Source organism: Homalodisca vitripennis, chromosome 2, assembly GCF_021130785.1.
Source record: "Homalodisca vitripennis isolate AUS2020 chromosome 2, UT_GWSS_2.1, whole genome shotgun sequence".
In the NCBI taxonomy this organism is placed as follows: domain Eukaryota; kingdom Metazoa; phylum Arthropoda; class Insecta; order Hemiptera; family Cicadellidae; genus Homalodisca; species Homalodisca vitripennis.
The window spans coordinates 138,358,862-138,373,575 of record NC_060208.1 but is presented as its reverse complement, the minus strand read 5'-3'; the positions used below and the strand labels follow the sequence as shown (position 1 = coordinate 138,373,575).

The 14,714-nt window shown below is 33.9% G+C and overlaps 1 protein-coding gene across 4 annotated transcripts in view; it reads right to left on the bottom strand.

Annotated features, from left to right (window-relative positions):
• Positions 1-14,714, bottom strand: part of LOC124354803 (protein lingerer) — a 47,475-nt gene that overhangs the window by 26,810 nt on the left and 5,951 nt on the right. For all 4 annotated transcript variants that reach the window (XM_046805522.1, XM_046805523.1, XM_046805526.1 and 1 more), the window contains 6 exons: positions 12,683-12,960; positions 11,105-11,282; positions 9,993-10,129; positions 8,343-8,636; positions 6,091-6,381; positions 1,222-1,533 (listed from right to left, as the gene is read on the bottom strand). In XM_046805522.1, the coding sequence (XP_046661478.1) occupies positions 1,222-1,533; positions 6,091-6,381; positions 8,343-8,636; positions 9,993-10,129; positions 11,105-11,282; positions 12,683-12,960 (1,490 nt within the window). The remainder of the gene's footprint in view (positions 1-1,221; positions 1,534-6,090; positions 6,382-8,342; positions 8,637-9,992; positions 10,130-11,104; positions 11,283-12,682; positions 12,961-14,714) is intronic.

The window sequence follows — 14,714 nt, the reverse complement described above, 5'->3', positions numbered from 1 at the left end:
AAAAATATCCTTACTCTACCTCTTCACAAAAAAAAAATTTTTTATAAAAAAGAAAAGTTAGTTCAAAGTTTTTGATTTGTAAAATTGTTGTTGCTAGTGATATGCAAAATCCAAAATATACAAAAGAAAAAGCATTTAATTCTGAGTCAAAATAAAACAACACGTAGTTTATAAGGTATTTATTTCTACATGTGGTAAACGAAACAAAAATCATACACTGACATTCGAAAGTGCTACTTACCAACAAAAGTAAGAACTTCAAAGCTCACTTGGATTTGTACAACCTTGTAACTATTAGTTCATATTAATTTTCTATTTTTAATTATATATTTTTTTAATTATGTTCTGATTGAATGTCTAAATCAGAATCCTCATCGTTGCTTATTTCATGTTCAACTAGTCATTTCGAATGTCACTTGAACGATCACGGAAATTACGATCCATTACGTAAACACGCACAAAAAACTTACTATTATTGTGTCATATACAATGAACTCAAACAAACAATAAACCAGATAGAACACCATGCAGCTGATGAAATAACAACAGCCGAATGAACCAGTTGACTCATCGCTGCGTGCGCAACTAGCACGGTACGCGGAAGAATGTAAACAAACAGTTCAGAGATTATAAAACGTATGGACGTGCAACGAAACGATAAAATTATTTATTAGTGTATTATTTACATAAATTGAACCTTCCTCTTTCGATTGATGTTCTACTAGTCATGTCAAATGTCACTTGAACGATCGCGGAAATTACGATCCATTACGTAAACACACACACAAAAACCTACTATTATCGCGTCATATACACAGCCATCATTACAACGAACTCAAACAAACAATAAACCAGATAGAACACCATGCAGCTGACGAAATAAGAATAGCCGAATGAACCAGTTGATTCATCGCTGCACGCGCAACTAGCGCGGTACGCGGAAGAATGTAACCAAAAAGTTCAGAGATTATAAAACGTATGGACGTGTAACAAAACGATAAAATTATTTATTAGTGTATTATTTACATAAATTGAACCTTCCTCTTTCGATTGGTATCAATACCGATACTCTTTGATCGTGTTTTAAGTATGTAATATTGAGAAATAAAAGATATGTTAAAACGCCCGATATCGGGCGCTGCCATCTAGGATGCGACTAAAACGCCCAGTATCGGGCGTTTGCCAGTTCCAGGGTTAAAATGAATATCTACTTGAATGTACCTGTGAGTCTTTGCCCTGTGTAGAGTTAAGAGCGGCATTAATCTTGTGGTTCTGCTGCGTGGCGGACGGTGGGTAGTTGCTGTTTTGATACGGGTAGGTAGCCCCACCACTCTGGTACGGATACGTCTGCTGACCAGAGCTATGGTAGTTGTTGGCAGGATAGCTTGTATAGTATGCAGACGCTGATGTCTGATTTCCACTATACGATGGGTATGAAGAGGGTGCACTTTGTGACACTGCATTGTTCCCGTAACTACCGCTGTTGGTGTAGCCCGTCGTCTGTGAACTGTATCCTGTACTACTCGATGTCACCTGCCCACCACAGAATCTTATATCACTACTGGTACACAATGCAATGTTTAGTTTTACTGTACATTCCAATAAATAAGGCTATTACCATTAATTATTGAAGTGAGAAAGAATATGTACTATCATTCCAGAATATTTTTAGTTACTTGCTTCTATAATTTAAAATGAAATTTAACAAAATAACATATACAAATTTACAGAATAAATAGTTAAACTTTTATTACTTTTCCATTATTATCCCCAAAAAATAAATACAAAAAACAAACAATTAATTATGGCAGTTCAATACAATAGATGTCCAAATAAATTAACATGTGTCAAAGCCAAATCTTTAATCTATCAAATAGTTGAAAAAGATAACTAATTATTGGACAAATTCAGGCTGTCTTCTACATGCACCTGAAATGCAAGGACCAGGTAGGTCTACTGGCTGTTGCCTATTAGTTCCATGTTAATGTAGTATGTTGTTTTTCTTAATAAAAATTGTTATTAACACTTTGTACCCTGAGCCCGAGTATAGGTCAGGCCGCGTCGGCAGCGCCAGCTACCGGCACCCGAGTATAGCTCGGTTCATGTTATTTAATTGTATTATTTAGCTCAGTCATCTTATTTTCGGATTCAAACATTTTGATTATGTTCTTTTGTGGGTATTTTGTGGGTTCTTTCAATAGCAAAGATGTCCTCATCAGACATTTTACAAAAGTATTCTTCTTTTTTTTAGTGTCTGATAAGAACAGTTCCGCTGTTGAAAGCCTTCACAAAATAGTAGGTACAATTATTGGCTTGATTGTTATTCTTAATCAAGTGGTGTTTACAAACTAATCAATACAAGCTCCACATTCAAGAATACAGTTTTGTAGTATTTTACACGAAATTGCTTTGTGTAACATGTAGTCAAACTGCATAGTTTGGGTTTAGTAAAACGTTAATAACAGATATCTATTGTTATATATTGTAGAGATTTGGAAACTTGATAAGGTAAAGGGGATGCAAATATACTCAATCATATTTGTTGGTTCATATTTGTTGGTTTTGAGATCCCTGGGTCACGTGTTAGTAATGAAATACGTATATTTATCGTCGTACTACAAGCGAGTCTAGACAGCTGATCGTAGGCGCTGCGGCTGGTCGTCGGTACTGTCAGTTTGCTTTGTAGTGTTTCACATTGTGTGTTGTTGTGAGTCTTAGTGATGTCTTACTAAGTTTTCTACAAATCTTGCCGACAAATACTGAAGGAAATGTTATTATAATGTATTCTAAATGTGAATTTAACCCTTATAACGTCACAGACGCCGTATGGCACATAGACAAACTATCTCCAAACGGCAAAGACGCGGTACGGCGCATCGACACAAAACTGCGTCTATAGCAAATTTAAGTTCCTTTTAAATCCGATCAATGTCACTAACGGTATGCGTCAACCATGTGTGTGGGTTATTGACCTATGTCAAGCGTCAAAATATAGCTGTCGTGTTACATCGTTTGAAACAATAGACGCGGTGTCTAGACACTCTCCCCGCCACACGGCACAGACGCCGTACAGCGCGCGCGCTTTTGTTTGCAGTTTGGCTTCAGGTAGTGTGTGTCTAACCATCCTTCATCGTGTTTTCTGCTTATATAAAAGAACACTATTAGTTGTATATTTACAATCATGCATTTCTCTTTTATATTTATCACAAGTGTAATTTATATAATTGTCTGGTAATGTTTATAGTTTAGCTAATAAAATTTTGTGTGCCTTTTATTTTGACTTTATTTATATCTACAATTTAATGTCCCATAAATATATGTACGTACAAGATAATTTTAAAATTTTTATATTTACCATAATTATAGAAAGTAAAAATAAAAATGAACTTTACACATTAAAAATTTTTTTTTTTAATATTGTGCCGTTTGTTGGAAGTTGTGAAAAGATATACTGACGTTATAAGGGTTAACTGTTTGTAAATAATCAGAACTTTAGTTTCTTACTGAATGAAGTAAAGGCAAATGCAAACAATGTGAGGTTATCCGTGTGTTTTGTTTTGTATTTACACTCGCTTTGTTCTTTCTTCTCAACTTTCCGTTGATTTTCTTTTATATTCTTTACTTATTATTTTCGAGTTTAAATAATATGGGTGATGAAATCAAAAGTGATGCAATTCGCGATCTTTTGTTTAACTTCGAGTCGGAAAGTGACGATGATTTTGATACCCACCTGGGACCAAATATTGATTTTATGAACGATCTAAACGAAAATGTGCGAGATCTTGTATTTGATTCAGACTCTGAGGGTGAGTTGGATGATCTTGGAAATGATCGTGACTATTTAGAAGATCCTACAACTATTGAATCTGAAGAAGAATACAATCCTGATATTGACAAAGGCCTACATCCAGGCACTCAGCCTTCCACTAGCACCGGTAGGTCTCACCCAGTTGGTTATATTAGGCCAAATCCTAAACGAAGGAGATCAGAGAAACCTACAGATAATGAGTTAGGTTGGTCAGAATCAGATATTCAACCTCCATTGCCTGTTTTTGATGAAATCAGTGGCATAAAAGCTAATATTATTCAAACTTCAACTCCAATCGAAGTTTTTTCTTTATTCTTTCCTGATTCTATCATAAAAACCTTCAAAACTGAAACAAACAAGTATGCCAAGTCAATTACTGACAAACTAAGAAGATCTGACAAACAAAAAAAAAATAGTATTTGGGGACATTGGACAACAGTCAAACTTCACGAAATATATTTGTTTTTCTCGATAATTCTGCATATGTGTGTAGTAAAAAAATTCAGATTGGCAGATTACTGGTCTACCGATAAATTCATTGGAAGTTCTTATGCACCTTCAGTTATGGCTCGTGACCGCTTTTTGGCAATCTTAGCTAATTTCCATATTAGCGACAACAGCATCGCTGTACCTTACAAGCAACCTGGCCACAACCCTCTTCATATGTTGAGACCTTATATCAACCACCTGCCTAGTGCATTTCCAGCGTCATACTATCCTCATGAAAATCTAACTGTGGATGAAGGAACATGTGGATTTCGAGGAAGAGTGCGCTTTAGAGTTTACAACAAGAACAAACCAGACAAATATGGAATCAAACTATACATTGTCTGTGAATCACTGACTGGTTACCTTTTGAAAATGGAGGTGTACACTGGAAAGACTGAAGATTGTTCTATAATCAGTCTCTTTCAAAGAATACTTGGAGATTATTTGGGTAATGGCCACACTGTGTTTATGGACTGTTTTTACAGTTCACCTGCCGTATTTGATTTTTTATGGGCCAACAACACTAAGGCTGTAGGAACATGCATGCGGAACAGAAAAGAGCTGCCACAAACCGTTGTTAGCAAGAAATTGAAGACAAATGAAACAGCTTTTATGAGAAGAGATCATCTGTTGTGCCTAAAATGGAAGGGCAAAAGAGATGTGTTGGCTCTTTCCTCTGTGCATAAAATGACATATTCTGATGTTATAGTCCGCTCTAAGGTAGGCTTGATTACAAAGTCAAAACCTGATGTTATAATTGATTATAACCAAAATAAAACTGGTGTAGACCGATCAGATCAAATTATTTCCTACTACCCATTCAAGAGAAAGCAAATTAAGTGGTGGAAAAAATTATTCTTCCACCTGTTCACGACAGCAATTGCCAATGCTTTTGTGCTTTACTGTGAATCGAGGCCACAACATCTGAGGAAGAAATGCCACCTTTATAGTTTTATCAAAGCTGTTGGTAAATCTCTGGGTGAAAAAGGAGGGATGCTTGCTGGAGCTGGTGATGGCACTTCTTCAAGTCTGATTTCTAATCGACTGACCGGTAAGCCTAATAATTTTTTTTATGACATATATGTATATAAATATTTATATAAAACAAATATTTCTATTGTACTACATTACTATTACTTCACAATTTTTGGGTTTTACAGCTAGACACTTCCCGGACAAGATACCACCTACAGAGAAAAAGGACCAGCCTACAAGAGTATGCTCAGAAAAAAACAAGGAAGCAACTGGCAAAGCTGGATGGAAGGAAACATCCTGGTGGTGCCCAGACTGTACAGTGCCACTTTGTGTACCATTGTGCTTTAAAAATTACCACACTAAGGCGAACTACTTGAACTAACAAGCTATGTAGCAACAACTTTTTTTTGTATTTTTTACATAACATTCAATATTATGTAATAATTTTATTTTGAAAATAAACTTTATATGTGTATACATTTAAAAAAAAGTATGTATCTCTATCTTTAAAATGATATATAGTATGAGTTTATAACATAAATACTATAGTAACACAGAATTTTTTTAAAGCATCATAAAACCCCCAGGGAGCCACGCCGAAACATGTATTAAGGGCCCAGGGTACAAAGTGTTAAGTTAATGCCGATGTATGTACTTCAATATGATTTTCTGATATCAATTTATATTGTTGATGCTTAGACAGCTAAATTTAAATGGTTTTCAAACAAAACTGATTGATGTGTAACATCACAAATTTTACAATAATCTATTAGCACATTAAAAAATGCACAGTTGAAAAGGGAGAAAAATTAACATACCTGTGATGTGGAATAACTAGAGGAATTGTAAGTGGAGGAAACAGACACAGGTGTCTGGTAGGTGGCAGCCGCTGTGGGCTTTTGGTAGGCCTGCGACTGGTACAGATTGCTGTCAGTGGAATTATAGGAAAGTGTTGTGTCAACAGCTGAGGACTTGGCTGTACTGTTGCTAAGTTCCGTGAGCACGCTGCTTACTGCAGTATTGACTGGTCTGGGCGTGCTCTGCTGGTTGTATCCACTCCCCTGAGTCACTACCGCTTCCGCCTGTAGCATTGACTCTCCCGGCGTCAACTGTCATTCATACAACAACCATCATATGTGTACACTAATAGAGGTTTAATTTAACAACCTATAAGCTGTCACAATTAACAGAAAAGTGTTTGATTTATCATTCAATAATTAAAGAGACACAGGTCTAGAGAGGAAACAATTTATTTTTATAAAACAACACTTTTATTACTTTTCAACATAACCCCCTTGAACATTTACACACTTTTTCTAACGGACCACAAACTTTTTTATACCAGCTGCAAAGAACTCATCATGGTGTTTGAGCCAATTTCCCACTAACTTCTTGACGTCCTCGTTATCCTAGAAACTCTTTTCACACAATGCCTCCTTCAGTGTACCAAACAAGTGGAAATCACTTGGTGCTAAATCGGGACTGTAAGAGGGATGAAGCAGTACTTCCCAACCCATCTTGTTAATGGTTTCTCGGGTTAGTTAAGCAGTATGAGAACATGCATTGTCTTGTTGGAGAATCACACCTCTCCTCTGAGATCCATGACATTTCTCTCTGACGGCTGGCTTCACTTTGTTCAAAAGCATATCCGAGTAGTATTGGCTGTTAATTGTACGCTTTGCTTTTCAAGATAATCACCAAAAACCAGACCTTCAGCATCCCAAAACATCATCAACATGACTTCCTGCTGGTGCTTGGGTTTTGAATTTTTCCTGGGAGATGTGTTGGTGTGCTTCCACTTCGTGTTTTTCCTTTTTGATTCTGGCTCATAATAGTGAACCAAAGTTTCATGACATGTTAAAATTTTGTTGAGGAAGTGCTCACCTTTTCTTTCATAACGTTCCCGTAGCTCTGTGCACTCTCTCAACCTTGTTTTCTTGTGTAGTCGTGTCAACCTCTTTTGGGACCCATCTTGCACATGTTTTGTGGTACTTCAACTTGTTTTGAATAATGTTATGAACTGTACCCATACTCACATGAACTCTTTCAACTATCATTTCCACAGTGACTCGATAGTCAGCATGAATTACATCATCAATTCGACTTTCCAGTGACGGAGTTGGAACTTAAACTGGTTGGCCAGGACGGTGTTCGTCAGTTACTGAGTCTTGGCATTTTTTAACTGTTCTACCCACTTGTAAAAATTTGCATGATTCAAACAATTTTCACCGTACACTTTAGTGATATGATTCTAGAGTATATATTCACTGGTTTTTCACCTTCAGCAAGTACAAAACATTGTTCAACTGAAGTTGAATTTTTAAGTGGATTTGTCATAATTAAATGTATTTTTTAGGTTATAAAAACAACAATGGTAATCAATCAGCTGATCAGGGCTTATCCCAGTGATGCCAACTTAAAGCTATAAAAGAACCAAATTTACTCTACCAATAGGTTTCTCCCCAGACCGGATTGTCTCTTGAATTATTGAAGGACCCTTGTAGTTACATACAGAAAACTAGAAGAATTATTTTTAAATACAGCAAGTTTTGACATAAGAAAAAATACTGTAAATATTAAAATTAGTTTTTCCATATTCTACATAACTTTATCTACTTTTCATTTTTGTACAACAGCTGTAATATCTCTCAAAAAAAATACTTTGAATCCAATGTCAAAGAAAATATGCTTTCTATTCAGGTATTATATACGTTTGACTAAAGTATAAAGATACATACAAAAAGAAAAGAATATACAAAAGTATTTTAAAGATATTTACAATTACTTTATTTTAATAGAAAACCAAGTTTAATTTCAAATATATTTCAAATTTCATAAAAAAATAAAAAGGAGTGGTACAGGTCTTATACAGTGACAGTGATAAAGAACTAAATTCCACACATTTGAATTATTGTTAATTAATGCATCTGATTAGCATTAGCAAGATCAACTAGAAAATCAAAATAAAATACCATGAGCATTTGCGGAAAACTTTTATATTAATCTGGATTTTTGGTTGGCTTGAATTAAATATAATAAAATTAACGATACAGTAATCAAAATAAGATACCTTTTGTGTTTGCGCAAGAGCGTTAGCGAGGTTCGTTTGTTGCTGGGTGTTTGACACCGAAGTGGCATAAGATTCCATTATGGATGCCACTGACGCTGCTACAGACGTAGACGTAGGAGCAGAGGGAGCAGGGACTGATGTGGGAGCAGTGGTCGTTGTGCCAGTCGTTTCTAGAGTAGTGGAGGTGTCCAGTGATGACGTGTCAGAGCCAAACTCTAGACCACCAAACTGAACATCCAGTAGCGCCACGGCGATTGCATCTCCTGGTGGCATCTCTACAGCACTTGATGGTATCTGTCGCGACAAATGTATGATATTAGGTCATTATATACTTTATAAAATGGTACTTAAGTTCAAATTCTTTTGATTCAATAACAACATTACCCATCTTATTCTAAGTCAATATTATAACACAACACTATACTGATTGGCAATTTTTATTCAGAGATTAAAATTATAGTTTTAAAAATGTGATAAGAAAATATAATAGACAAAGTGTAGATATATGACATATTAAACAGTGAAACTAACGTATATATATATAAGGTGTGAATACAACTGTAATAGCATATCGCGTTGCAACTGTAAAATCAACAGTATATTATGTTTGTTTTTATTACTGCGCACTGATTGAATATTAAAATGATTTAACTTTTAAGTGCCGGACCCAAAATGAAGTCACTTCAAAGAGTAATGAACATTTTCCACCCAGTACTACTGAAGAATGCTATCTCATCCATTCTGCAGTGTTTTAGTAAAACATTGCTTAAAATTGCAATTACAATATTTTTCCAATTATTTTTTACCTGTCAGCAAAAATAATTTCTTTCTTAAAAACTAAGAAAATTACTAGTTTAAATTCAATGTACTTTTAAAAATTAAAAAAAGAAAAATATTTCAGCGTCTGAAAGATAAAATAATACTGATCAATCAGTTTCTATCAATGTTTTTTTTTAAATGTTAAATGTTTTAGAAAGCTACATTTTCACTTTTTGAGTTGTTTTACATAAATTTAAAACTAAACCACTGGTTAATCTTATAATACCGCTATACATTTGTTTCTTATATTTATGATTGTTTAAATAACAACAAACATATAATACATTAAAAAGTTACTGTGGTAGAATTTTTCCATGAACGTCCGTATATAAAAATGTTGGCATTCTTTGGTAATTTTGACATTTCTCTGTAGATTTTCAAATGTCTGAATGTACGGATGTTGGCACTAAAAGATTTAAGGTAAAGTAAGATGAACAGGATCATCACTACACAAACACCACTCATAACAAAGTAATAAGAAATTCTGTTCCATTTTGGTTTACTCATCCTTATTTATAAATGTTAAAAACGTGTTCGTATAATGCTTAAAACGTATTTTTTATTTAAACGTGAATGAATGCTTATGGAGTTACAAAAAAGGTCAAATACAAAAATTACATACGTTCACATTTGAAAACCTGAGAACGGAACCCCAGCACACTCTATTTTAAAATGTACAAAATATTGTTAAATGGTTCTTTCTAAGGTTAGTTTTGTGAGGTAACCATTTTTCACTATTGGGATAATCCATTCTCTCACAGTTGGACTATAGACACGAATAGGCATGTAATTTTGCAGAATAAGAGTAGTTCATGGTGTGATTTAACTGACCTTAGAAGGAGGAGGAACTCTAGGTTTCTGCTGCTTAGTCCTGGCAGGAAGTGGCTGCGAGGTCGGAATGGGCGTCACATCTTGGAGCGAGGAACTGTAGCTGTTAACCGTTACCCCATAACTTGATGAGAACGGCACTGAACAAATTAACAGTGATACATTTAACACAAGTTTGTAGCACACTTCACCAAGGTAAGATTTTAAGAACAAGAGTAATATTATACTAGCCTCTAGTACAACAAATTAGGAGGATAAAAGTATATTAATAAATTAATACAGTAAATCCTGCCATATCCGGGCTAATGTAACAATGGAGTAGGACAAATATCATTAAAGCCCGATTTGGAATTATGATATAAAGGACATACCTTAATTATAGCAAATCTACTAACCGATTTCAATATTTATTTTTTAAAGGCACTAAATAGTAATGAAAATTCCTAAACAAATATGAGATTATCTATTACTAACACAATACAAGATCTTAAAAATTGGTTTAAAAATAATGGCCTTTTTTAACAAAGAAAGAAATAGTATGATACATTTTAAGGCTAGTTCAAATGCTGGTACTAATTTAAGTCAGATGAAGCGCAAAGTAATTTGCACTCAGTAATTTAACACTCATAAATTCTTAAGACTCAACATTGATGAAAAATTGAATTGGAAGTTACACTTTATTGTTTAGTAAATAAATAAAGTAATTTTAGATTTGCATTCAAATTTTTATTTACATAATACAATATCGATTGATACATGAAAAGTATTTTATTTTGCAAAAGCAGTATACAATCAATCTTGAAATACGACATTACTCTTTGGGAGCCTTCTCTAATTTAAACAAAGTATTTATAGCTCAAAAGCGTTTAATTAGAGTAATGGTGGAAGCTAATTACAAGGTGAGCTATCGTCCACTGTTTTGGAAATTTAAAATTTTACACTATAATTTTTGTACATATATATATATATATATATGAAATTTTAAAATCTGTTTGTAAAAACCAAAGATACAACCAAAATGTAATACTCAACATTTAAATTTCAGTACATTTTAAAAGTTATATTCAGAAAATAACAACAACAACATTTTAGGCAAAGTACATTGATGTAGTTACCAGAAGTAGGGGGGTACTGAGCAGGATACTGCTGGGGCGGCTGTGTAGGAGGCTGTTGGGCAAACGAAGCAGCAGCCACCCCCAGGCCTACTGCTGACTTGTAGCTCTCACTGGACTGTGCTAGCTGGTTCAGGTACTGTGTCTGGGCCGGAGTTAATGTACCCACCGCCACAGGGCTCTGTGTACAACAAATAATCAGTTTATTGTTCGACTGGAAATCTAAACAAACGTACGTGATATAAACATTTTTTGTTTGTTTTCTGCAAATAAATTTTTAAAATCTAGCTTTCTATTAGGTAAACTAAACAATATATTCAAGTCAAATTTTATTTTTTATTTGATTGGCCTTTAAATTAATAATAAATGTTCCATGTACTTAACTATAGCTACCGACCAAAGAGCTGTCTTAAAAAAAGACAGTTAAAGTTAAAAGGAAATTTATATTCAACACCTATACTGAGCACTGGGAGAATAACTCATTCCTTTAGTAGTTTTAGAAGCAAGAATTAGCATTAACTGCTTGTGTGCTGATCTAACAATGGTGTTGAAAATCTACCTAGTGTGAGAACTTTCTCTTCTCTCATCTGCTCTGAGGAAACTATCGGTAATGATGAAATAATAGTGTTCATTGTAATTTTCCACAATTGAACTTGGAATATTCAAACTTCAAGATACCAGTAAAAACTATTTGAATTATACACAAATGTCTTAATACTTTTGATCCTACTATTTTTTTTTGTCTAGACTCAAGCCATATTTTAATTAAAATGTAGAAAATTTCTAAATAATTCATAACATTTTCACTAGTATTTGAAATTAATATTTCTTTTAAAAATTACTTAAAATGTTGTCTATTCCATATATTAAAAGAAAGAGGTTTTAATCATGCATATAAACTTTTAGGAAACATAGTTGCTTACAAAGCTGTTTTCCAACAAATTTTAATTTCTTCAGGATGATTAAAATTTCACTGAATTAGATGTCTGAGATAAATATAAAATCACAAAAAAGTTTTGTAGCCAGAACATTGCAAAAATATAAAAAAAATGTGATGAAAATAAACAGTTACTATATTAAATTTTTCAATACTATTTATAAAAGTTTACTGTGCACCGGGTAACACTACCACTGGTCACATAATATGCTCATTTAGTTTTTAGGCAGTGTGCCCGTTTCATTTTATTTTAGTCTATACATTGGAGAGTTGCAAATAAACAGTAAGTACTAAACATTACAGAAAAAAGTTAAAACACATGTAATAATTTTACAACTAACAAGTATAGTATTTCCAACAAAACAGAGATGGCCTTCTAAACAAGCTACAATATCAACAAATAGATTAAAAACTGTCATTACTTATTATAACTTTTTATAACCATTTATTACAAATACTCAAATATATGTATAATTTCATTTTTTACTAATTTTGTGATAATTCCCCAGATTGAATATTATTAACTCCAATCTGACTGTGGAGAATTGTTATCTTGATGAATAGAGATAGTTAATACCCTATACCGAAGTGTCCTATATAAGTACTTTGGTAGGATAATGTGGGTTAATATTACAATAACTCACAGGAGTCATTTGCGGTGGGCGAGCTTGTGGCTGGGGAGCTACCTGTGGAGGCTGCATGTCCAACACGAGAGGTTGGGGCTGGGGCTGCGGCGGGGCAGTGGCAGTCTGGTCACACTCAGGAAGGCTGGCATCCACCGGGGGTTCAGCCGGCAGGGGCTGTGGGGCCGTCGTAGGCTCAGGACCTGATGATGCCGTAAATACCTTACTATCAGCCAGAGAACCCGTGTATTCCTCATTGTCCCAGTCCTCAGGTGATGGAAACCCGTCTTCCCAGGTTTCTGAGACCAATCACACAATTACTTTTAGGAGAACATCTCTAAAAATTATGGGGCTACAATGAAGACGATACCCAGTACAGCTGGCGCTAACGCAGACTAAGCTCAGGAAACACTTTTAGTGACCTAGATATTGAGTTTCCAGACAAGCAGAGGCATACAATGACACCAGGGCTACATAGAGCATGGCATAATACCAAGATGTCAGCATACATTTCTGCACAAAATATATTTTATGCATTCATGATTACATTTAAATATAAAATTGCTAAATAAATACATTTAGCTAAAATACTAATCGTGCCACAGGTGTTGCCTCTTAACCCTTTTAGTGCTACAGCGTCTACGTCATAGACACTGCGTTTATGTCTAAAAGTGCTAGCGTCTACATCGTAGACGCAGCATATTTTTATATATACATTGGTTCAGTTTATGCAATTTACTGGCTGCAATAGCCATAGAGTAACAATATTTGTATATTTGATAGCCGATGACTAGCTGTTTATATGTCTTTGACGTGAAATAAAAAGGTCAGTTCGGATGTTTACGTTGCGAGCAAACTGATGCTGTGTTTTGTTTACTCTGTTTTATCTTATTTTATCCATTAAATTGTGTTATAATTGTGAAATACTGCTAGTGTGGAACAAGTACTACACAAAAGAATCCATAAGATGAATGGATAACAATACTTTTCATACTGACATAAAACAACGAAAATAAACAGGATTGCTATAAAAAACTGTTCTTCAATATGAATTTTGAAACAATGAAAGTTCACATTATATACACTATCTGTGAAAATAATACGTAAAAAACATGAAATGTATTGAGTCACTTTTGAATTGGTCTGTTAAACTTACTAAAACTCATTTATAATCAGCAATAATTAACTGTTATACTTAAAACCACAAAATAGGATTATTTTGTTTGTGTGTGTGTGTGTGTGTGTGTGTGTGTGTGTGTATTTTATTATGTGTGTGCGTATACACACACATAAATCCTACTTACTTTCTATTTTTCAAGGACACTTAACTCTTATAATGATAACTTTACAGCTAAAAATATTTAATTTTAATACGCATAACATAATATTCTAATCTATTCCTAACATCCTTGATAGCCACAATCACTGTTGGTAAACTTATGTATATCTGATTAAATATATCTACTTATCTATTTATCTCCTAAGTATTAAAAACATCATATCATTTTGTAAAGCAAAACTTAATATCACCAAAATCAACTCCCAAATACATGATTTTGTTTAATTGTCGATGAGGCTAAGCACAGCACCTTATTACAATGGAAAGTTTTGATAAACTTATTTTTCCAATTTGAGTTCAATAAAAACCATTAACAGCAAAATAACATCTTAATGTTTCACTGCTGCCCCAGATATTTCTATATTTATTTCAAATAGTTTGCTTTGAAACATCAAATTAACTTAATCTTAAATATCCTACCATGAAGTAAAAATCATCAATATTTTCTTTGTCGATATCAATACAATCATTCTATTGCATGGTAGGCGTTGTTTGCATGGATGACAAAGTTCTTGTTTATATTTTACTTTTTCCTCAATACAATTACAGCAAAGTTTATATGTATCATATAGTAAATACATACACACATGTACACAGGGTGTCCTGTAACTCTGTTGACATAGGTGTATCACATTATTGCTCAGGTCAAAAAACACATTTCAAGATATGAAAATGGATATTTTTAGTGTACTTTCCCATCTGTCTGTCTGTATG